This window comes from Scyliorhinus torazame, chromosome 13 (assembly GCF_047496885.1).
Source record: "Scyliorhinus torazame isolate Kashiwa2021f chromosome 13, sScyTor2.1, whole genome shotgun sequence".
Classification (NCBI taxonomy): Eukaryota; Metazoa; Chordata; class Chondrichthyes; order Carcharhiniformes; family Scyliorhinidae; genus Scyliorhinus; species Scyliorhinus torazame.
This window is the reverse complement of record NC_092719.1, coordinates 106,881,602-106,904,631: the sequence shown is the minus strand read 5'-3', so window position 1 is coordinate 106,904,631 and position 23,030 is coordinate 106,881,602. Positions and strand designations below refer to the sequence as shown.

Genomic DNA, 23,030 nt, shown 5'->3' with positions numbered 1-23,030 from the left:
TTTCACGCACCCCCAAAACATGTGGGCGTGGTTTGCCAGCCGCTTCCTGCACTCACCTGCTACACCTAGGAAGAACCCACTCATCTGGGCCAGAGTCATACGAACCCTTTGCACCACCTTGTTCAGGGGGAGGTTGAGTTGACCCGGTTGCATTACTTCACATCAAACTCCCCACACATCTCCATCCCCAACTCCTCCCACTTCCACTCGATTCCGTTCTCTCCCAACCCACCCATGTGTAACTCCAATCCTTCTGTTCCCCCTCCCCCACACATCTGGGAGCAACATCTTCTCCAACAGCATGTATTCTGGTAACTGAGTAAATGAAGGCAGTCCCTTCTGTGCAAAATTCCACACCTGGAAATATCTAAACCTAAACTCCCTCCCCTTGATAATTCAAACTTCTCCCGCAACTCCTCTAGCCCTGCAAATGTTCCCTGCCTGAGCAAGTCATTAACAGGGGTGGCACAGTGGTTAGCACTGCTGCCTCACAGCGCCAGGGACCAGGGTTTGTGCGATCTCCCCGTGTCTGCGTGGGTTTCCTCCGTGTCTGCGTGGGTTTCCTCCGGGTACTCGGGTTTCCTCCCACAGTCCAAAGATGTACAGGGTAGGTGGATTGGCCAAGATAAATGGCCCCTTAGTGTCCAGAGATGTGCACGTTAGGTTATGGGGTTGCGGGGATAGTAGTGGGGGGGGGGGGTTTGTGAACATGGGTGGAGTGCTCATTTGAAGGATCGGTGCTGACTCAATAGGCCGAATGGCCTCCTTCTGCACTGTAGGGATTCTATGAACCTGCATTATCCTTTCCTGCTGCCATTTTCTACACATCCCATCCATCACCCCTGCCACAAACCTCTGGTTCCCACAGAGCGGGGCCAGCACCAACATGTGCCCTAATTTAAAGTGCTTTCTCGGGCAGCACGGTATCATAGTGGTTAGCACAGTTGCTTCACAGCTCCAGGGTCCCAGGTTTGATTCCGGCTTGGGTCACTGTCTGTGCGGAGTCTGCACGTTCTCCCCGTGTGTGCGTGGGTTTCCTCCGGGTGCTCCGGTTTCCTCCCCCAGTCCGAAGATGTGCAGGTTAGGTGGATTGGCCATGATAAATTGCCCTTTGTGTCCAAAAATAAAAGGTTAAGTGGGGGTTACTGGGATAGGGTAGAGACGTGGACTATCAATAATAATGCAGAATATTTGGGAGCGCCAGCCCCCCCATCCCACCTCCACCTCTGCTACAGGGCCCTACTAACCCGTGGCGTCCTGCCTGCCCAAACAAGCTCCGAGATCACTTGTCCACCCTCTGGAAAAAGGCCTTGGGGAGAAAAATTGGGAGGGACTGGAGAACATACAGGAATCTCGACAGTACAATATTTTAACCACCTGTGCTCTCCCTACCGGGGAGGGTGCAGGCTACTTCACCTTTTAAAGTCCCCTCTAACTTCCTCTACTAAGCCTTTCATGTTCCACCTGGGCCACCTGAATCCCCAAATATAACCCCCGCCACCTTAAACATTAGGGCCCCCACTGAAGCATTTACCGGAAAGATCTTACTTTTCCCAAAGTTCAATTTATATCCTGAAAAGACCCCAAATTTTCCCAACAGGTCCATAATTCTCCCATACTCTCCAGTGAGTTCGGCACAAACAACAATAAATCGCAGCATACAACGACAGCCTGTGCACTCTGTCCTGTCAAAAACCCCTGTCACTCGGTGGAAGCCTGCAACAATATTGCCACGGGCTTAATCGCCAGCATGAACAGCAATGGCGACGTCGCATATCCTTGTCCCGTACCACTATGCAGCCCAAAATATCCGGAATTCACCTCCTTTGTCTTCACTCTTGCCATGGGGGGTGCGTACAGTAGCCGCAGCCCCAAGCCACAAATTTCGGCACAAACTCAAACCTCCCAAGAATCTTGAACAAATATTGCAACTCTAATTTGTCAAAGGCCTTTTCTGCATCCATTGACACGATCACCTCTGGCATTCACCCTTCTGAAAAGTTATCACATTTAATAACCTCCTGATATTACTGTACTGGAGGGCTGCCTCCTGTCTGATCCTCTGAAACCACTTCCGGCACAAACCTCTCCAACAGTCTTGCCAAGAGCTTGGCCAAGACTTTCACGTCCGTATTCTGTAACGAGATTGGCCTATAAGACCCACACTCCATCAGGTCCTTCCCTTCGGGACCAGTGAGATGGACACCTGTGCCAGCGTAACTGGGAGCTCCCCCCTCTTCACCGCTCTCCAATGAGCAGACTCAGAAGATGGGGAGCCAACTCTGCCACAAACTGCTTATAAAACTCTGCCAGGAACCATCCAGCCCCGGTGCCTTTCCCGACTGCATCATGCCAATGCACTCCATTGTGTCCTGCAACCCTAGTGACTCCTCCAATTCCTGCCACATCCCCTTTCATCCAAAAGGTGTGGCGCTATTCCTTCCCAGCTGCAGGCCCCACTCGCCCTGGCCCCACCTCAAAACATTTCTTTGTGCTGAAACTTGTCCCTGAACACAATCACCGCCTGCCATGGCTCCCCCTGCTCTTGGCTTCTGCCTCAAAAACATGTAGGCCTGGTCCACCTCCTGGGCCTTGTCTAGAACCTTCTCCTCCACTTACTTCAGCAACATCCTCACGACCTAACTTATGGTGCTCATTCCTTCAACTCCCTTCAAGCCCACAACACGACGATTCTGGCTCCGATATCGATTTGGCTTGGTCCTCCGTCTTGCATCTTGCAAACATCCCCCAGCATCGCATCTCTGCCCCAGTGACACGATCCAGTCACTCGGGTCAGACACTGCCTTCTCCAACTCTTGGATCTTCACTCCTTGCACCTCCAAGTGCTTCTTCGCCCAACCCAAGGTCCTGCAAAGAGGTGCAACGGCCCCCTCAATCACTTTCAACCAGTCCCTCTGCATCTTTTTCTGTTGCTACCGACATTCGTCCTTGATGAAAATCATCAACTGATCCATTGGCAGCTTTGCCAACGATGACGACCTTTCCCCTTTTGCCATCTTCTCAGCTTGTGCCGTACCGCGAGTCCCCTCCAACTCTTGGGCCAAGGCTTTCACCGTCTTTAACCGGGTCTGTTATCCCATTGACATTTCAGTCCAGGAGAGAACTAATCACATTCCACTCTCCTCACACCTTTCCACCAAAGTCCCCCTGAACATCTGGTAAAAATAAATGTAAAACCAATGCCTCCAAACAGGAGCCACCTTTTGTGCGACCGATCACACCATGGTTGTCATCTGACGTCACAGCAACATTTTTAATGGTAGCAAACCCTCTCAGCTTTTCATTGTATCAATAGGAACTATCGTCATTGGAGAATGCAGCTCCCAGACTGCTCGACACCTGGTCGTGTAACTGTCATGATGGATTTGCCACAATGTCCTGCTAGTGGGAATAAATATGCTGGATTTGGGGGAATTCTGTGCAATCAATCACTCAATCAATCTTATTTTGAACATGACTTCAGATCAATTCATCTTGGCCAAGTGGATCTTCCTTTGTAATCATGCCTGTTGAATAAATCTCTTCAGTCACGTTCCAGCCTGTGTCTGCTTGGATTTTCCACTGGATGGAATGCTGAGCATTTTTAAAAGTCGCTGATCTTTGAAAGCAGGCTAGCAGCACGGTTCAATTCCCGTAACAGCCTCCCCGAACAGGTGCCGAAATGTGGCGACTAGGGGCTTTTCGCAGTAACTTCATTGAAGTCTACTTGTGACAATAAGCGATTTTTCATTTCATTTCGTCTTGGTCTGTTTGTGTTGCTAAACTGGAATTTTAGGGCGAGGTGAATTGTCCATTATCCTCCAGCAGGTGGCAGTGACTGGCCCATGTTTGCTGTGACCAGCGAGTGATGTTAGCAGTGCAGCCTGGAAGCAGGAGTATCTCCCTCTCTCGTGGCTCAGCTCTCTGGTTTTAAAACTTATTCTGTTTCTCCCATCTGACATTTGGAGATTTTCTTTTTTAAACTTATGATTTTAGGAACCAAAAATCTGACTTGTAAAAGGAAATCAAGATTGCAGTAGGATGGTTGGATATTGGTGCATTCCAGTGGTTCAGATCTGTGTGTTTGTGATAGAGAAACACTGCAGCTCAGCGTAAGCCAAGTCCAGAGAAATTTCATTCTCCCTGAGCTGGCTCGTTTTACAAATAAAACCACACAATCACTGTGATACTGCAACATAACCATTCAAACATTAGCAAAAAACAAATTCCAGTTTTAATTAAGAGTTTCTTGTTCTGTTTATGTCCTAATGCTGCCCTAACGCCCTCTCCATTCCTCTTCGATTTCATCCTGTACTAACTTGAACTTTAAAAGCAAATACATTTCTGGGATCTGGGTGTTGTTGCTGAGATTGGCAATCATTACCTATCCCTAATTGCCCTGGAAAAGGTGTCGGTGAGCCGTATTCTTGAAACAATTACCAAGTTGTTTCAGAGGGCAGTTAGGAATCAACTTCATCGCTGGGGGCCTGGTGTCACCTGTGGATCAGACTAGGTCAGCATGGCAGAGTTTGTCCTCTGGAGAAGATTAGTGAACCTGATGGGCTTTTACAACAATCTGGTAGTTCATACTTTCCACCCTATGTTTTCCAGTTGTGATATCCTCTGAATTTTGGAAGAGGAAACAACTCTGAAATATTTAGAAAGCTTGCCTTTAAACCAATCAAAAAGTCTATGCTGTGAATCCACAGAATCCGCAGAAGGAGGCCATTGGGCCCATTGAGTCTGCACCGACCCTCCAAAAGAGCCCAATCCCCCCCGCCCTATCCCCGTAACCCACCTAACTATGCCACCCAGATGGGAAAGTTGGCACTTATTCATAGAATTATAGAACGATTATGGCGCAGAAAGAGGCCACCTGGCCCATTGTATCTACCCACGCAGCATAATCCCACTTCCTAGCATTTGGTGCATGGCCCTGCAGGTTACAGCAAGTCCACTCCAAAGCTCCGCAACCTAATCCACACATCTTTGGACACTAAAGGGCAATTTAGCATAACCAATCCACCTAACCTGCATATCTTTTGGACTGTGGGAGGAAACCGGAGCACCCGGAGGAAACCCACACAGACACGAGGGGAATGTGCAAACTCCACACACAGTCACCCAAGGCAGGAATTGAACCCGGGTCCCTGGCGCTGTGAGGCAGCAGTGCTAACCACTGTGCTACCGTGCCGCCCTGTGGATAGGTCTGTGTCGCAGTGGATAGGTCCTTCCTATCCACCCTGTCCAGGCTCCTCACAATTTGATACTTCTCACTCAAATCTTTCCTCAGCGTCCTCTTTCAAAGAGAACAACCCCAGCTTGTCCAATCTTATCCCATTGCTGCAATTTTCCAGTCCTGGCAACATCCCTGTAAATATCTGTACCCTCGCCAATGCAAAAATTACATCTTTTCTGTAATGACCAGACCTCCATACCGCCTAAAGCAGTTAGCAGTGCAGCCTGGAAGCAGGAGTATCTCCCTCTCTCGTGGCTCAGCTCTCTGGTTTTAAAACTTATTCTGTTTCTCCCATCTGACATTTGGAGATTTTCTTTTTTAAACTTATGATTTTAGGAACCAAAAATCTGACTTGTAAAAGGAAATCAAGATTGCAGTAGGATGGTTGGATATTGGTGCATTCCAGTGGTTCAGATCTGTGTGTTTGTGATAGAGAAACACTGCAGCTCAGCGTAAGCCAAGTCCAGAGCTGATGTTTTATATAATTCCAACGTAATCTCCCTGCTCTTATATTCTATGATGTGGTTTCTATAACCTGGTGTTGTAAGACTTCTTACTTATATTCTATGCCTCGGTTAATAAAGCCAAAAAAATAAATGCCTTCTTAACTTCCTTATCAGCATGTCCCTGTTACCTTCAGGGATCTGTGGATATTTGCTCCAAAGTCTTGCACTTCATCTCCACCTTTCCGTATTCTGCCATTTACTGTGTCATCTTTTGCTTGTCTGACCGTCCCAAATGCATCATCTCACACATCTATGCATTGAATTCCATTGGCCACTTTTCTGCCCACCTGACCAGTCTATTGACCAGTCTTCCTGCATTCTTCAGCAATCTTCCTGGTTATCACCATGTGACCAATTTTTGTAATTTGCAAATTTCATGATTATTCTCCCTGCATTTCCATAAAATAGTTAAAATATAATACAAGAAACTAGGGACCTAGCATTAAATCCTGTGGAACCTATTTGGAAACAGCCTTAGAAACAGTCATAGAATCATAGAATTTACAGTGCAGAAGGAGGCCATTCAGCCCATCGAGTCTGCACCGGCGCTTGGAAAGAGCAACCTACCTAAGCCCACACGCCATCCTATCCCCGTAACTCTGCCTAACCTTTTGTTTTGGACACAAAGGACAATTTATCATGGCCAATCCACCTAACCTGCACATCTTTGGACTGGGAGGAATCCAGAGCACCCGGAGGAAACCCATGCGGACACCGGGAAACAAACCTGGGACCCTGGAGCTGTGAAGCAACAGTGCTAACCACTGTGCCACCCCACACAAAAGCATTCATCAACAATTACCCTTTGTTTCCTGTCACTGAGCCCAGTCTATATCCAGCTTGCTACATTCTCCTGGATTCCATTGCCTTTTATTTTTTGAACCAGTCCTTGGTCATTTCTAGATGCCATAACTGAGTGGCTGGTTAGGGTAGTTGAGAGTCAACCACCAGTATGTGGAACTGTAGTTGTATATGGGTCTGACTGGATATGGTTTTCCTTCCTGAAGGGGCATGAATGAAAGCAGCCGGATCTTCTCCTAATCCAATAGCTCCACTGTCACCACCCATTAAGTTGTGTTAGCTACAGGGTGGATACTGCTACAGGCTGCCAGCCTCAGGGTGGGTACTGCCCTGGCTATTATCACTGGGGTGGGTGCTACCATGGCTGGTATCATTGGGGTGGGTACTGCCATGGCTGTTATCATTGGGTTGGGTACTGCCATGGTTGTTTTCATTGGGGTGGGTACTGCCATGGCTGCTAGACTCAGGGTGGGTACTGTCCTGGCTGTTATCATCGGGGTGGGTACTGCCATGGCTGTTATCATTGGGGTGGGTACTGCCCTGGCTGTTATCATCGGGGTGGGTACTGCCATGGCTGTTATCATTGGGGTGGGTACTGCCCTGGCTGTTATCATTGGGGTGGGTACTGCCCTGGCTGTTATCATCGGGGTGGGTACTGCCATGGCTGTTATCATTGGGGTGGGTACTGCCCTGGCTGTTATCATTGGGGTGGGTACTGCCCTGGCTGTTATCATTGGGGTGGGAACTGCCCTGGCTGTTATCATTGGGGTGGGAACTGCCCTGGCTGTTATCATTGGGGTGGGTACTGCCCTGGCTGTTATCATTGGGGTGGGTACTGCCCTGGCTGTTATCATTAGGGCGGGTACTGCCATTGCTGTTATCATTGGGGTGGGTACTGCCCTGGCTGTTATCATTAGGGTGGGTACTGCCATTGCTGTTATCATTGGGATGGGTACTGCCATTGCTGTTATCATTAGGGTGGGTGCTGCTATTGCTGTTATCATTGGGATGGGTACTGCCATTGCTGTTATCATTGGGGTGGGTACTGCCCTGGCTGTTGTCATTAGGGTGGGTACTGCCATTGCTGTTATCATTGGGTTGGGTACTGCCATGGCTGCTAGACTCACGGTGGGTACTGCTCTGGCTGTTATCATCGGGGTGGGGTGGGGTCAGAGACTTCCAAGGTGTTCCCTTTCTAATCCTGAAAGTCACGGTTCACTTATAAGCATGGTGGCATACATACTCCTGAGTGACCACCACTACAGTAAAGACAGTGTATGTGAGTCATGAGGACTAGATATTACCTGCTTGCATTAAGGACATTGGTGCTGGGCAAACTTTACAAACATGCAGCATTCCCCGGACCAGATGTTGTACAGCCAAAGGTGACTTCAATCTCCCTCTACACTGCCCAAACATTATCCTTCAGACCCAGTCTCTGAATATCCCCTAATAACTGCAGTGAGCCATCATTATCCACATGCAGCTCCATCCCTACTCATCCCTATCTTAGTAACATTGTTATTTGAATTTAATTTACAGGATGAAGCACTGTCAATATAGGGTTATTACTAAAGACCTTTAAAACTAACCAACAAGAGACTTGCACCCTACCTGCCTAGGCTAGATATGGAAGATCAGTGTTCAGCCTCCCTGCCTGGTCCTCTTTAGATTTCAGCCCTCCGATTCACCTTGCCTCTGACAGACTGAGACTCATTGCCAATTGGTCATTCTCTCTACTAGGACCCAAGTGCCCAAATTGGAGAGAAGTGCTCCATTGGTCCGAACGTGACGATTGGCCCCAGAGTGGTGATTGAGGATGGAGTGCGGATAAAGCGTTGCACCGTCCTGAAGGGCTCTCGGATACGCTCCCACTCCTGGCTGGAGTCCTGCATCATTGGCTGGAGCTCTGACGTAGGGCAGTGGGTAAGTCAACGAGGAGGTGGTGAGGGAGGGGGTGTGAGAGCTCAGTAGTTGAGGGAGGGCAGTGTCAGTATTGGGGTGAGGGAGAGCCAAGATAGAGGGAGGGTGGTAGGGGTTCTTTTTCTGTCCTCTTGGTTCTCGGACTATTCTCGTGTTATTTTTTGGGTGTGAATACATCTCCTGGACCGTATCTCTTGTTTGATGTTTTGGGCGTCTGAGTACCATTGACATGTGAGCAGGTTTAACTGACAGTGGGTAAATGATTGGTTCATGGACTGGACAGAGAAATCAATCAACTTGGGCCTATTGTTTGGGTGAAAATGTGGGGTGGATGGGTGCAAAATGATCCAATATCAAATATGTCCATTACCATAGGATAAAAGTTATGTTAATGGGGGACATGTCATGTGTGGACCATTTACCGCCTCAACCCTGTTCCACCATTCAGTGAGGCCGTGGTCGATCTGCAAAAGACGCTTTTTAATTTTAGTTTTCTTTGGGAAGGGGGAACTTTGACAAAAATCTCCCACTTCAATTTAAGAGTTGCTCTCGCAGGAAGAGCGTACTCCCATTTAGGTGTAGGAGCATTTAGTCAATTTTGAAAGACTCTCATCAAATTTTTAATCTGACTCTCCAATCAGTGGGAAGTTTCTACCCACCCCTTTAACGTGAAAGCTTTATCAAATCACCCATTCCGTGTTTAAATTTCAGGGAATGTAACTCCAGTGTAGTCCAGGTATGATTCTGGTAAGTCTATATTGCACCTGCATCGTCAGTATATCCTTCAAAAGATGTGGTGCCCAGAACTATTCTCTCTAACTCCAGCTATGGTCTAATAGCTGAAACGTGACTTCAACCTCCTAGATTCTAGTTTTTCAGTTATAAAGGCTAACACTCCATTAGCTTTTTTGATTACTTTCTGTAGTTCAGGACGTTTTAATGATCTGTGTACCTGGAAATCCATTTTTCACAGTTCTGTCCATTCATTTAATCCATTAATATCTTCAGAATTGTTATGCTTCCATCTACACTTCTGACAATACCCCTAGTTTGTGTCATTGACAAATTTGGATATGTGGGTCTTTATCCCATCATCTTAAGTTGTTAATAAAAATGTACATACCTCCACAGTCCCAGAGGACCACATGCTATTCTCCCCTTTGAGAACTGACTGAGGGTCACCAAATCCTCAGGTGAGGGGTAAAGTTGAGAAAGCGGGGCCTTCATGAATAACTTCAGCCGGTATGGGAATTGAACCCGCTCTGTTGGCATCGCTCCACATCACGAACCAGCCAGCCAGTCAACTGAGCTAAACCAACCGCCTATGTTAATAGATATGGTGTATAGATGAAGCACCAGCACTGACCCTGAGGGACAACATGAGTGACATTTTGCCAATTAGATTATCTGCCCCATTATGTCTCCTGTTACTCAGCCAATAACCTAATTGGATCAATAATTTGTTTGTTTAGCTAGCAGTCTGTTATGGGGACGTTATCGGATTCCTTCTGGAGGTCTGCATAAATAACATACACCGACATTCCTCTGTCCCCTACTTTAGTCACCTCTTCAAAAAAGGTTCAGTCAGAATCCATCCTGTATCTCTGATCTGGTGTTCAGTCAGTCAGTCACGCTATCTTTAATTACGGACTCCAGTAATTTCCCAACAATACCGTGACTCTATAATTCCCTAGTTTCTGTTTGTCACCTTTAGTTTGAGGAAGAACTTTTTACGCAGAGAGAGGGTAGTAGTGGGAGTCTGGTATTCACCGCCTGAGTTGGCAATGGAGGCAGAGACCCCAAACTATTTTTAAAAGTACCTGGATCTGCACCTTAAGTGCTGTAAGATACAGGGCTATGGACTGGGTGCAGGAAGGTGGATTAGAAAGGGCAACTACCTCAGGCTGGCATGGGCCAAACGACCTTCTTCTATGCTGTAACTTTTCTATGCTTCCATGGCATGCTAGCCTTTAGAGCCCTGGTCAGACCACATCTGGAGTTACTGTGAGCAGTTTTGGGCACACCTTAAAAATTTAGAGTGCCCAATTCATTTTTTCCAATTAAGGTGCAATTTAGTGTGGCCAATCCACCCACCTTTGAATGTGCAAACTCCACACGGACTGTGACCCAGCGCCGTGAGGCAGCATTGCTAACCACTGTGCCACCCTAATTATGAGGAGAGATTAACACAAACTATGGTTGTATTCCCTGGAATTTAGAAGGTTAAGGGGTGATTTAAAGTTTTCAAGACATTAAGGGAAACTGTTGAGGCAGATAGAAACTGTTTCCACTGGTTGGGGACTCCAGGATGAGGAGCATAGTTTATAAATCAGAGTCCGACCTTTCAGGAGTGAAATCAGGATATGGGTAAAGGGTGGTAGAAGTTTGGAACTCTTTCCTCAAACAGCAATTGATGTTAGGTTTATTTTTTTGATTAACAGGAGTGTGTAAAGGGTTCTGGGTGGTTATATGGAGTTAAGTTGCAGATCGAACATGATCTCATTGAATGGCAGAACAGATTAGAGGAGCTAAGTTGCCTGCTCCTGTACCTAAATGGTGAGATAGGAGATTATTGGTGGTGTCTGGGCTGATTGCTTTCTGTTTGTCTCCAGGTGCGGATGGAGAATGTTGCAGTCCTGGGAGAGGATGTGATCGTGAAAGATGAGCTGTACCTGAATGGAGCCAATGTCTTGCCTCATAAATCCATTGCCGATTCTGTGCCTGAACCTAAGATAATCATGTAGGTCACAGCAACTGCTTGAGAGGGACACGAGCCCTGATTCCGAGTGAAAGGGATGAACTGTGCCAATCGCCAACAGACGGAACAGAGCTGCTGATCAACTATACTGAGGGTCTGGATACTTCACTTATTTGCCCCTCCTGAACCTGAATTCACACTGACAAATTACTTTGGAGAGACACTATTGTAGCTCTCCACTTCCCATCTGTGTCTGTGAGGGATGTCCAGCTTGAAATGGCCACAGTTCATTTCCCACAACTATTTGCTGCTTTTAATTAATGGTGGCTTCGCGAGGGGAGTAGGTCTTCTGATGCAGGATTACATTCAGTGCCTTGGCACATCTAATGCTAGTTAGAGGTTGGCTTTTAAAATATTTCTTGGAAATGCTGCACCTCTCAGCAATTTCACAGGTTGGTGTACTCTGTTTTATGGAGGTAAAGCCTATCTCACCAACAGTATCAGGTCCCTCATTAACACAGCATAAGACATATGGCTGGTGTCTGAATGAGTTATCCCTGCGATTCTCTCTTCTTGGGTCTGCGGCATCTTCTTCAAAGTAATTTTTAAAAATAACTTACTCGTGCAGTTTAATGGAACTGTAAAAAAGAAAAGAGGAGATAGTGTTACCTGTCACATCCAGTTACCAGCTCGCCCTCATGTATTGACGCTGGGTTCGAACCTTAATCTAAAATTCCACATCGTAACTCCCTAGTTCCAGAAGGCTGAGATGCAGGGTGGGGAAGCATTGTTCCTGGGAATAAATATAGGGTTCTGACATGACTGCATTGTGCTGGATGCTTTGAGATCGTTGCTTCTCTGTTTCCTACTGTGTTGTCCTCTATTGGAGGTCAATGAAGGTGAGAGCATGTTTTAAAATGTAAGCAGTTACCCAGTCAATGGTGAGATAATGACCAGTGGTGTCCAAGCTTCTAACTTGTGTTCTTTTTAATTAACTTGTATGCTGGTTTTCTATTAACTTGACTTCTATTTGGAATTAGCAAATGGCCTCTAGGTGGAAGGTATATTATTGATTAAAATTTGTTTTCGGAGCAGATATGAAACTGGACGCTGAAAGTATAAATGAATGGAGCCTTTGGTTGTATTTTAACGGGACACGTTCTAATCTTGTGCAAACGAAATCAAGCAGAATTGTACAAGTTTAATTACAATAGCTGTAGGCTATTGTCCATTCCGCCTGTGCTAAACATAATTTGGGTGTTCATTTAACTATCGAAGAGTTGGGCGATGAGCTGAGTACATTTGACTTGTACACTACAATGGATTACAGATCTGCCCCAATTATTTGGAAAGATGGTTATTAATACATTTTGAATGGAGATGGGAAGAATGCTCCCATTACTGGAACTGCAATTTAGCTGATGTTTGTGTGAAGTCCTGGTATATGAACTGAAGCACGCTGGGAGTTGGTGAATGTTTAAGGGTGTAGCAGCTGAGAGAAAGTTGCCAGTATTCCGAATGCTGAAGCATTGACATGTCATTGATTCCTGGCTGCACTGACTTATTTTTTTAAAGTATCTATTTTGTCGATATTGAATGAAAAATAAAAGAATTATAAGTATGATTTGCTGCATTTGTCACATTGGAGGTTATTATGATCTGCACTAAAGTGTGTCTGAAACAATTGTTGAGAGCTTGGCTCAGTGGTTGTACTCGTGTGCAATGCTCAAGGTTGTGAGTTTGAGCCTTAGAATCCCAGTGCAGTAGGAGGCTATTTGGCCTATCGAGTCTGCACCGACCCTCTGAAAGAGCACCCATCCCATAACATCTTTAGACACTGGTCATGCTAAATTGCCTCTCAACCTGCACATCTTTGGACTGTGGAAGGAAAGCAGAGCACCTGGAGGAAACCCACACAGACAAGGGGAGAACGTGCAAACTCTACACAGTCGGAATTGAACCCGGGTCCCAGGTGCTGTGAAACAGCAGTGCTAACCATGACTTGATAGTAGCCCTTGCTCCAAGGCAAATAACACAGTTGGACAGATGGCATTGGCTATGCTGAGCTCCTGTCCCCAGCAATTTACTGACTGCTGCAATGAATGCTGACTGGTTCTTGCTGCCATTTTGATGGAATGCCACTGGAAATTTGTACAATGTTTGGTAATTGATGGAGTTGAGGTGATGTAGCTGATGGGGAGACATGGCTTGTCCTGAAGTATTGCTTGCTGTGTACAAATGTAGTGAAACAGGCCTTGAAACTGATGGATAAATCATTTTAATGCTCAGATCTGCACATAAACTCACACAAGAACAGTCTATCAAATTCAACATAAGCAGCAGCTTTACACACTCTCCATGTCTCCAACAAGAGGGACTCTGTATTAAAAGCAGGAATCATTGGGTGTTCACACTGCATGCAGTTTCAGTGAGGTGCAACAAAAGGTGTCCCACACTGTTAGGCCTTCCATCACCTTTAATACAACTAAAATCAACATAACTGGGTTCCAGTGACCTTTTATAAGTACCATTGAAACAACTGTTTGTGGAATTCTCAGGTAGGGATCTGCATTTCTCAGACTGAGACAACACACAGGAAATCTACTCTTTCACTAAATGTAAAACTTCAATGCTTTGAAAATGTTTGTGAGATAACATTTACAGTTGACCCTCAGCTCTGTTGGATTCTCATCTGTGACAAGTCAGTGACTCTTCCATTTGTGCACAGCACCATAACCATAACTCGTGATGGATGAGGATCATCAATGGTACTCTCATTTTAGGACTATTTTCAGTGTGAAATGTTGAATTTTCAGCTTTAAATTGCATTGCAGCCTGGACTACAACATTTGATGCATTATCATTGATGAATGCATACTGTGGGGTGACCAAGTGCTAGTGACTTTGAGGATGGTTGATGCGCCCCATGCCCCCCTCCCTAGAACTCTCACTCATGCATATTGTGTTAGCTTTGGTCAGTTGCTGAGTTTAATACCAAGAGAATTTGCCATTGGTTAAAGCTGCATAATGCCAATGGGGTACACTGCTATCTGAGAGCTCAGTGTTGACATGTATCTCACTCAGTAGTGCAACAATTATTGTTTATCCTTTCAATTATTGTTACTTTTAGAACGTGTTGATTTAAGCTGGCACGTTTTAGTCACTGTTTCACGAACTGCAGCCTGGCCAAGTAGAAGCATCCTCAATCTTCCAACATTTGTGTGCAAGATCCCCTCGAGGTCAATCCCATTGCAAATCCAGAATCTTTAGGATCAAAATACCATGGCAACTCCAAGACAAAATACAACCTGCGCACTGCGGTTAATGTTAGTGAGGTTCATAAGGTTCAGCTCCATCTGTTTGTTGACAGTAATATAGGAACAGGTGGTGACACAGGACCATGACTCCTGCAATATTCAGGGTTGGGCCCAATTCAAGGTATTGCTGGGTTAGGTAAACATTTCTTCAAATTTAAACTGAAGGAGTCACGCTGAGAAAAACACTGAGATGGAAGTCCAGGGGACACAGTCAGACAGCTGGGGATGGGAGGCCTGGGGAAGTGAGACAAGTGGGCAATGCTGCGCTTTAATATCAGTGATTCTGACCGGATTCTGGATGTCAAACGCATCAAATTTAAACCTCATTTCAATGGAGCCCAAGCAAAACAATGAAATGGGTAGGACTTTCCATGGAGCCTGGCAGAACCTTTGTTTGAAGGAAATGTTCCCATGGTTTTCTGACAAACTGGGTTAAGAATAAAACTTAATAAAACAAAGTAGGATATTGGAAAATGCAGCTGATCAACAGATATCTGAATTCTGTCGATGGTGAGAAGTACCCAACAAAAACCTTAAGTGGTTGATGAAATTGATTGGGGTAACTGAGCAGCTCACCTGTATCTGTAAGCATGAAATAATCAGTAGACAAAAGGATTTCTCCTCACGGGGTTACAGGATAAAGTAACTGGTTATTCAAAACTTCTTTCTAACACCAAACAATACAGTGGGAGACGCACAATTGTTTCCTAATCCTTTCAAATGATTTTAAACTTGACCTCAATTTTGTCTCATGAGCTGGTATATAGGGTAGGCTGTAGGACTCAGCGTGGCAGTCATTGTTAAGATACAGTTTGCATGCTGGTGTTCAATAGGATAGAGCGAAATCCAATCTGTAAATTGCCCTTCAAAACACGTTAGTCTGTCACTAATGATCAATATTTGAAACAGAATAGCAGTCTAACAAGCATATCACTGCTCACTAAAAACACCAACAATCATTCCCTTTGTAAACATCAGTTATTGATCATTCCGCTCCCTGCATGATGCATAGTCCCCAATATCCTGAAAAGGCATTGCTTCTCCTTTACCCTCAGTGTTGGAAAGTAGGGTCAGTAGTAACTATGAGGAGGATGGTTTTATGTAATCATCCACTGCTGTGATTGTGGCTTTGCAGAAGAAACAATCCTTGTTGTTCATCAGATGCTGGTTGATGCAGGCTCTGGAAGAAAAACAGCAACAGGTAAAATCCTGATTTATTGGCTCAAAAGCATAACTCAGCTGCTTCCAGAGTGTCCATTCTTTCTCACTATACAGTGTAACACCTATACAGGAGGAACAACATTTAAGAACTGGCCCCTCACTGCTTCCAAATACCATGAAATATTTCACAGATCTCATTTAGTTTTCCACGTGTGGGCCGATTGGACGACCAGAGGTTCAGCATCAGAACCAGGCGCAGTGGCCACAGGTGGGAAGTCGACGCCATGGAAAGCAGGTCGCTCTTCCAAATAGGTGAGTGGGGTCAGGGGAGACTGTGCTCAGCCAGGCAAAGCCCAGTGAGGCTGGGGGTGCTGGTTGATGTGCCGTCGCCAGAGGGAAAGCCATTGATTGGCAGGCCTAAGGCTGCCTGATTAGGAGGCAAACCCCCTCCTCCGAGCCAGTAGGGGGTGGCTCCCAAATGGTCTCCCACATGGCAGGGGGCTCAGAAGGCTCACACATCATAGATAAAATGTCAGAGGCAGTGGCAGGAGTCCCTTAATTGGCCACTTATGTGGCTCAATTGGCCTTTGGATGGGAAGGCTGTCCCCACTGTTGTTAAAATAGCATGGTAGCAGGATGGTTACAGAGATAGTGAGGCATGACATCAAAAACTGAGACAAATATAAACTAAATGGGATTATTGCACTGAATGGGAGGGATGCACTGGGGTGGATGTGGAGTATTGCTGGATGCATTATTTACCTGGTGAGAGCAGTGGAGAGATAAGGGCACTTTTTTTGTACAGTTCGAGGGATAGGGCACAGATTTCAGCAAGTGCTGTGAGGGTGGCACAGTGGTTAGCACTACTGCCTCAGCTCCAGGGATTCTGGTTCAATTCCAGACTTGGGTCACTGTCAGTGTGGAGTTTGCACGTTCTTCCCCAAACTGCGGGTGTTTCCCCCAGGTGCTCTGGCTTCCTCTCACAGTCCAAATATGTGCAGGTTAGGTGGATTGGCCATGCTAAATTGCCCCTTAGTGTCCAGGGATGTGCAGGTTAGGTTATGGGGATGTGGCAGGGTGGACATGGGTAGAGTGCTCATTCAAAGGGTCAGTGCAGATTCCATGTTCCTCCTGCACTATAGGGATTCTATGAAGTGATTGGGAATTCATACAGAGCAGTGGTCTGGCCTCAGCTGACGTAATGGATCCAGTTCTGCTCCTTATACCATAAGAAAGAAATACAGATATTGGAGAGGGGAGCAGAAAGAGGTAACCACTAGGATTAGGTGCATAAGTTACAAAGAGTAGCTACAGAAAGGAAATGAACAAAGAACAATACAGCACAGGAACAGGCCCTTCGGACCTCCAAGCCTGTATTGGCCCAAACCATCAGCACTTCCGAGTGCCTTATCCCTCTATACCCATCCCATCCATGTATTTGTCAAGATGCCGTTTGAACGCCGTTAATGTATCTGCTTCCACAACCTCCCCTGGCAACATGTTCCAGGCACTCACCACCCTGTGTGTAAAAAATCTGCCTTGCACATCTCCCCCAGATTTTGCCCCACAGACCTTAAATCTATGCCCCCTGGTGACTGACCCCTCCACCCTAAAGAGTGCCTGCAAATCCACTCTATTTATGCCCTTCACAATCTTTAGACCTCTATCAGGTCATTCCATAACCTCCGTCGTTCTAATGACAACAGTCCGAGTCTATTCAGCCGCTCCACATAGCTAACACCCTCCAGACCAGGCAACATCCTGGTAAACCTCCTCTGTACCCTTGCCAAAGCCTCCACATCCTTCTGGTAGTGTGGCAACCAGAATTGTGCGCAATATTCCAAGTGCGGCCATATCAAGGTTCTACTTGATGCCCCGTCCAACGCAAGCAAGCATTCCGTATGCTTTCTTGACTACCTTGTCCACTTGTGTTGCCACTTTCAAGATCTGTGGACCTGCACGCCTACCAAAATGTATTGACTTGTCTGGATTAAACTCCATTTGCCATTTCTCTGGCCAAGTTTTCAATCTTTGTCTTGCTGTATCCTCAACACTATCTGCCACTCCACCAATCTTGGTGCCATCCGCAAACGTACTAACCAGACCAGCTACATTTTCCTCCAAATGATTTATATATACTATAAACAAGTGGCCCTAGCACAGATACCCATGGAACACCACTAGTCACAACCTTCCATTCAGAAAAACTTCCTGTACTGCTACCATTTGCCTTGTGACCGAGTCAGTTCGGTATCCATCTTGCCACATCATCTCTGATCCCATGTGACTTCACTTTTTGTACCAGTCTGCCATGAGGCACCTTGTCAAAGGCTTTACTGAAGTCCATGTAAACCCAACATCCATCACCCTCCCCTCATCAATCATCTTTGTCACCACCTCAAAAAACTCAATCAAATTAGTGAGGCACGACCTCCCCTTCACAAAACCATGCTGTCTATCGCTAATGAGTCCATTTGTTTCCAAATGGGTATAAATCCTGCCCCTGAGAATTTTCTCCAATAATTTACCTACTACTGACGTGAGGCTCACCGGCCAATAGTTTCCTGGATTATCCCTGCTACTTTTCTTAAACAGCAGTACCACATTATCTTAGAAACAAGAATATAGTGGATGTAATACATCTAATTTTCCAAAGGTCTTTGACAGGATACTGCAGAGTAGACCCATCACTCAGATAAGAACATTAGAAAACAGAAAAATGAGATTAGATGTTATCGGTAGTTTATCCAGAGTAGCAATGGTGGGCAGTGCTGTCCCAAGGATCAGTGCTGTTCATCACTTACATCAACAATTTGGGCTAGGGAACCACAAGTACAATATCAAAATTTGAGAATGACACCAAATTGCAGAGGATAGTTAGCAATCTTCTAGAATGGGCATGCAATTGGAAAATTAGAATCTAAATAAACAAAGGGATTTGGGAATACAAATACACATATCACTAAAAACGCAACAAACAAAGCATTCAGATTTATTTCTAGAGGGACAGAAATGAAAACTAGAGAAGTTATGCTAAACTTGTATTGACCTTGGTTAGAAGGGACTTGAAGAGTACTTTGTACAGCCCTGGTCACCATATTAGTAATAGGGTCATAAAGGCACTTAGTGTGCCAAAAAAAGGATCGGCAAGAATGATATATCATTACGAGGTTGCACCTATCTGCAAAGGGTTATCAGGCTGGGTCTTTTATCTTGAAAAGAAAAGAATTTTGGGGTGATTTAATAAAGGTATTTCAAATGCTGAAAGGTTTTGCCAGAGTAGACACACAAAGTCTTTTCTCCTGTGGGGAAAGGTGAAACTCGAGACCATCAATAGTCATCACCGGTGGTGGCATGTAGGTGGAGGTCACATATTGGGTGGCTCTTGCTAGAGTTCTCGCTTTTTGGCCCTTTTCATCCAGTTTTGGGGGAACTTTTATATGACTTGTCTTCAGTAAAGTTGTGGGAATTAGAGGATATTGAAATCCCAACGGAAGAATGCGGCACAAAGAGAAAGGAGCACTAGTACACTTGCAGGAGTTTGGTGTGGAGTTCTGTGGGAGGGAAGATGGCGGGAGCAAGCTCGCCGGGTGGGGCTGCGCCCATTACGGTGGACACTCTGACTGAGGTGATGGCAGTAGAGTTCGAGTGGCATTTGGCAAGCATTTTGAATGCCATGGGAAGGAGATGATGGGAACGTTTAAACAGTTGGTAGAGAATACGCCGGTCTCGATAAAGGAGGCTCCTTGGAAAGACATCGGAGACGGTGCAGGAGCATGGAGAGGTGTTGAAGAGGGTGGAGGGGTGCGATTTGTTGCAGCACAGCAACCGGCTTGTTTCGAGGGGGCGAGGGAAAAGAGCAGGGGGGGAAAGGGAGGAATGAGAAGAGGGGGAGGGGTGCGATTTGGCAGTGTTGGAGGAGAAGCGTGGTCATGGATGAAGAAAGGGGCCATCTCGGATGGGCCCAGTTTAGGGAAATGAAAGGGGACAGAATTGGTCGGAGAGGATGGCGGACGGTAGAGGGGAATGGAGGCGCAAGCCTCTGGTAAGGTTTGTAAAATGGATTGTGAGGGGGCTCAACGGGCAGGTGAAGAGATCTTAGGTCTTTGGCACTTGAGGAGCTTGAAGGTGGGGATGGTCTTCCTGCGAAGTGGAGGGGGTGTGACGTGGCAGTGTTGGAGGAGGAGCATGGTCATGGATGAAGAAGGGGGCCATCTTGGATGAGCGTGGTTTAGGGTGAAATTAAAGGGGCCAGAATTGGTTGGGGAGGATGGCAGACAGGATTGGAGCCGCAAGCCTCTGGTAAGGTTCATAATATGGAACGTGTGGGGGGCTGAACGTGCTGGTGAAGAGGTCTCGGGTCTTTGCGCACTTGAGGAGCTTGAAGGCGGGGGTGGTATTCTTGTAAGCGACACACCTCCCGGTGAAGTATCAGGTTAGGTTGAGCAAGGGATTGGTGGGTCAGGTATTTCACTCTAGTTTGATTCAAAGTCGCGGGAGCTGGCCTCCTGTTGAGTAAAAGGACGGGGTTTGTAGGTGCCAAGGAAGTGCGGGATCCAGGGGGGGAAGATACGTGATGGTGAGCAGGGTGTTGGAGGGGACGCCGGTGGTGCTCGTGAAAGTTTACGCACTGAATTGGTACGACGTGGGGTTTGTGAGGGGGTTGCTGGGAGCGATTCAAAAGCTGGACACACATCAGTTAATTATGGGAGGGGACTTAAATTGTGTGCTGGAGCCAAGGGTGGATAGGTCGAACCTCAAGTCAATGGGAAGATTGAGGATGGCGATAGAGCTGGGAGGACTTATGGAAATGATGGGTATGGTGGACCCATGGAGGTTTAAGAACCCGGGGCAGAGGGAGTACTCCTTCTTCTTACACGTGTACAAAGTTACGATTTTTTTTGTGGTGAGCTGAGAGGTGTTGATGGTGGGTGATGAGGTGTTGGGGGGGTGGAGGCAGAGAATGCGGGAATCATGATTTATGACCACGCACCGCACTGGCTGGAAGTTCGACTTAGCTCTAGGCAGGAACATAGGCAGGGATGGAGGCTAGACTTGAGGCTGTTAGCGGACAAGGGATTCTGCGATAAGGTGCGGTCGGTGATTAAGGATTACGTGGAGCTGAATCAAAATGGGGAGGTATCGGCAGCCACATTCTGGGAGGCATTGGAGGTTCAGGGGGAGATTATCTTGTTCAAGGTGCACAGAGGTAGGAGGAAGAGAAAGGACTATGGACGATTATGGGATGAGATAGTCGAGGATGACAGGGAATATTTGAGGGTCCGCACCGTGGAGGGATTGGCGAAGAAAAAAGGGGCAGTTCGATAGACTGATGACAGGATGGGCTGTTGGGCAGCTACAGAGGGCGAGGGAGGTGCAGTATGAATATGGAGAGAAGGTAAGCCGCATACTAGCCCATCGGCTACGGAGGCAGGCCGCGTCCAGAGAAATCTTGAGAGTACGGACGGACGGGGGGTGGGGGGTGCAGTGTTAGAGCCGGGGAAGATAAATGAGGCGTTCAGGGAGTACTATGAGAAATTGTATTGGGAGGATCCTGAAGGTGAGGAAAGGGCAGTTTCTGGACAGGCTGGAATTCCCTTGGCTGGATGAGGAGAGGAGGCAGGCGCTAGAGGAGCCATTAGGGTTGAGAGGTGATGGAAAGCATAAGAGGGATGAAGTCACGGAAGGGGACAGGGTCATGATCACATTTAGTAACCGCCTAATGCTACTGGTAAGTTGCCTGTCCTTCAGGCGGTTACTAAATGTGATCATGACCCTGTCGAGGGGACGGGCACTGGAGGTAGTGGTCTCTATAAATGTGGAGAAGGCTTTCGACCGGGTGGCTTGGCGGTACCTGTTCAAGGTTCGGGTTGAAGTTTGTGGCGTGGGTGCGGCTGTTCAACGTGGGCCCTGTGGCGAATACACGGATAAATGAGATGAGTTCACGGAGCTTCGGGTTGCATAGAGGAACAAAGCAGGGGTGCCGGCTGTCGGCCCTGCTGTTCACGCTGGCGACAGAGCTCTTGCTGATGGCCTTTAGGGGGTCAGCAGAGTGGCAGGGGAGGAAGGGACACCGGATGTCGCTGTATGCAGATGACCTGTTGCTGTTCGTCTCAGACCCATTGGAGAGTATGGAGAGAATTATGGGCTTGTTAGAGGGTTTCGGGGCCTTCTCGGGCTATTAGTTGAATGTGGGAATAAGCGAGCTGTTTCCGGTGAAGGAAGCGGGTTGGGGAGCTAATTTAGAGAATTCGCCATTTAGGGTAGCCAGGGATAGGTTTAGGTATCTGGGGATCCAGGTGACAGGGGAGTGGGCGACGATGCACAAATGGAACTTCAAGTTGGTGGAGGAGATAAAGGAGGACTTTAGGAGATGGGATACTTTACACTTAAAAAAAAATATATTTATTAAAGTTTTTAAACACAATTTTTCTCCCTTACAAACAATAACCCCGCCCCCCGTAACAAAAAAAACGAGAAATCGCGCAGAGCAAGATATATACATGGCAAAATGATATATTTACACAGCTTTGTACACTGGCCCTCACCCGCACGTGCCAGGTTCCCCAACCCTTCATGTTATCTCTTGCTCATCCACCCTCCCAGGCAGTCCCCCCCCCCCCCCCCCCCCCCTCCCAGGACGTCCCCTCCACCCCCCCCTCCCCCCCCAAGGTTGCTGCTGCTGCTGACCGACCTTCATTTAACGCTCCGCGAGATAGTCTAGGAACGGTTGCCACCGCCTGTAGAGCCCCTGCGCAGACCCTCTCAAGGCGAACTTAATCCTCTCCAACTTTATGAACCCAGCCATATCATTTATCCAGGCCTCCAGGCTGGGGGGCTTCGCCTCCTTCTACATTAGCAAGATCCTTCGCCGGGCTACTCGGGACGCAAAGGCCAGAATGCCGGCCTCTTTCGCCTCCTGCACTCCCGGTTCGTCCACTACTCCAAATATAGCTAGCCCCCAGCTTGGCTTGACCCGGACTTTCACCACCTGAGATATTGCTCCCGCCACTCCTCTCCAGAACCCCTCCAGTGCCGGGCATGACCAAAACATATGGACATGGTTCGCCGGGCTTCCTGAGCACCTTCCTCATCTGTCCTCTACCCCAAAGAACCTACTCCACCTCGCCCCCGTCAAGTGTGCTCTGTGGACCACCTTAAATTGTATCAGGCTGAGCCTGGCACACGAGGAGGAGGAATTAACCCTACCTAGGGCATCAGCCCACAAACCTTCCTCGATCTCCTCCCCCAGCTCCTCCTCCCATTTACCCTTCAACTCTTCTACCAGCGCTTCCCCCTCTTCTTTCAACTCCTGGTGTATTTCCGACACCTTGCCCTCCCCGACCCATACACCCGAGATCACCCTATCTTGAACTTCTTGTGCC

At 47.1% G+C, this 23,030-nt stretch overlaps 2 protein-coding genes across 4 annotated transcripts in view; one reads left to right on the top strand and one right to left on the bottom strand.

Moving 5' to 3' along the window:
- The window catches only part of gmppb (GDP-mannose pyrophosphorylase B), a 31,778-nt gene extending 18,987 nt beyond the window's left edge, over positions 1-12,791 (top strand). For all 3 annotated transcript variants that reach the window (XM_072472030.1, XM_072472031.1, XM_072472029.1), the window contains exons 9-10: positions 8,290-8,472; positions 11,082-12,791. In XM_072472030.1, coding sequence (XP_072328131.1) covers positions 8,290-8,472; positions 11,082-11,213 — 315 coding nt within the window. In that variant the 3' untranslated portion in view covers positions 11,214-12,791. The remainder of the gene's footprint in view (positions 1-8,289; positions 8,473-11,081) is intronic.
- A 638-nt stretch (positions 12,792-13,429) lies between these two features.
- Positions 13,430-23,030, bottom strand: part of rnf123 (ring finger protein 123) — a 718,228-nt gene continuing 708,627 nt past the window's right edge. Inside the window, exon 38 of the mRNA XM_072472026.1 lies at positions 13,430-15,664. Within this exon, the coding sequence (XP_072328127.1) occupies positions 15,565-15,664 (100 nt within the window). The 3' untranslated portion in view covers positions 13,430-15,564. The remainder of the gene's footprint in view (positions 15,665-23,030) is intronic.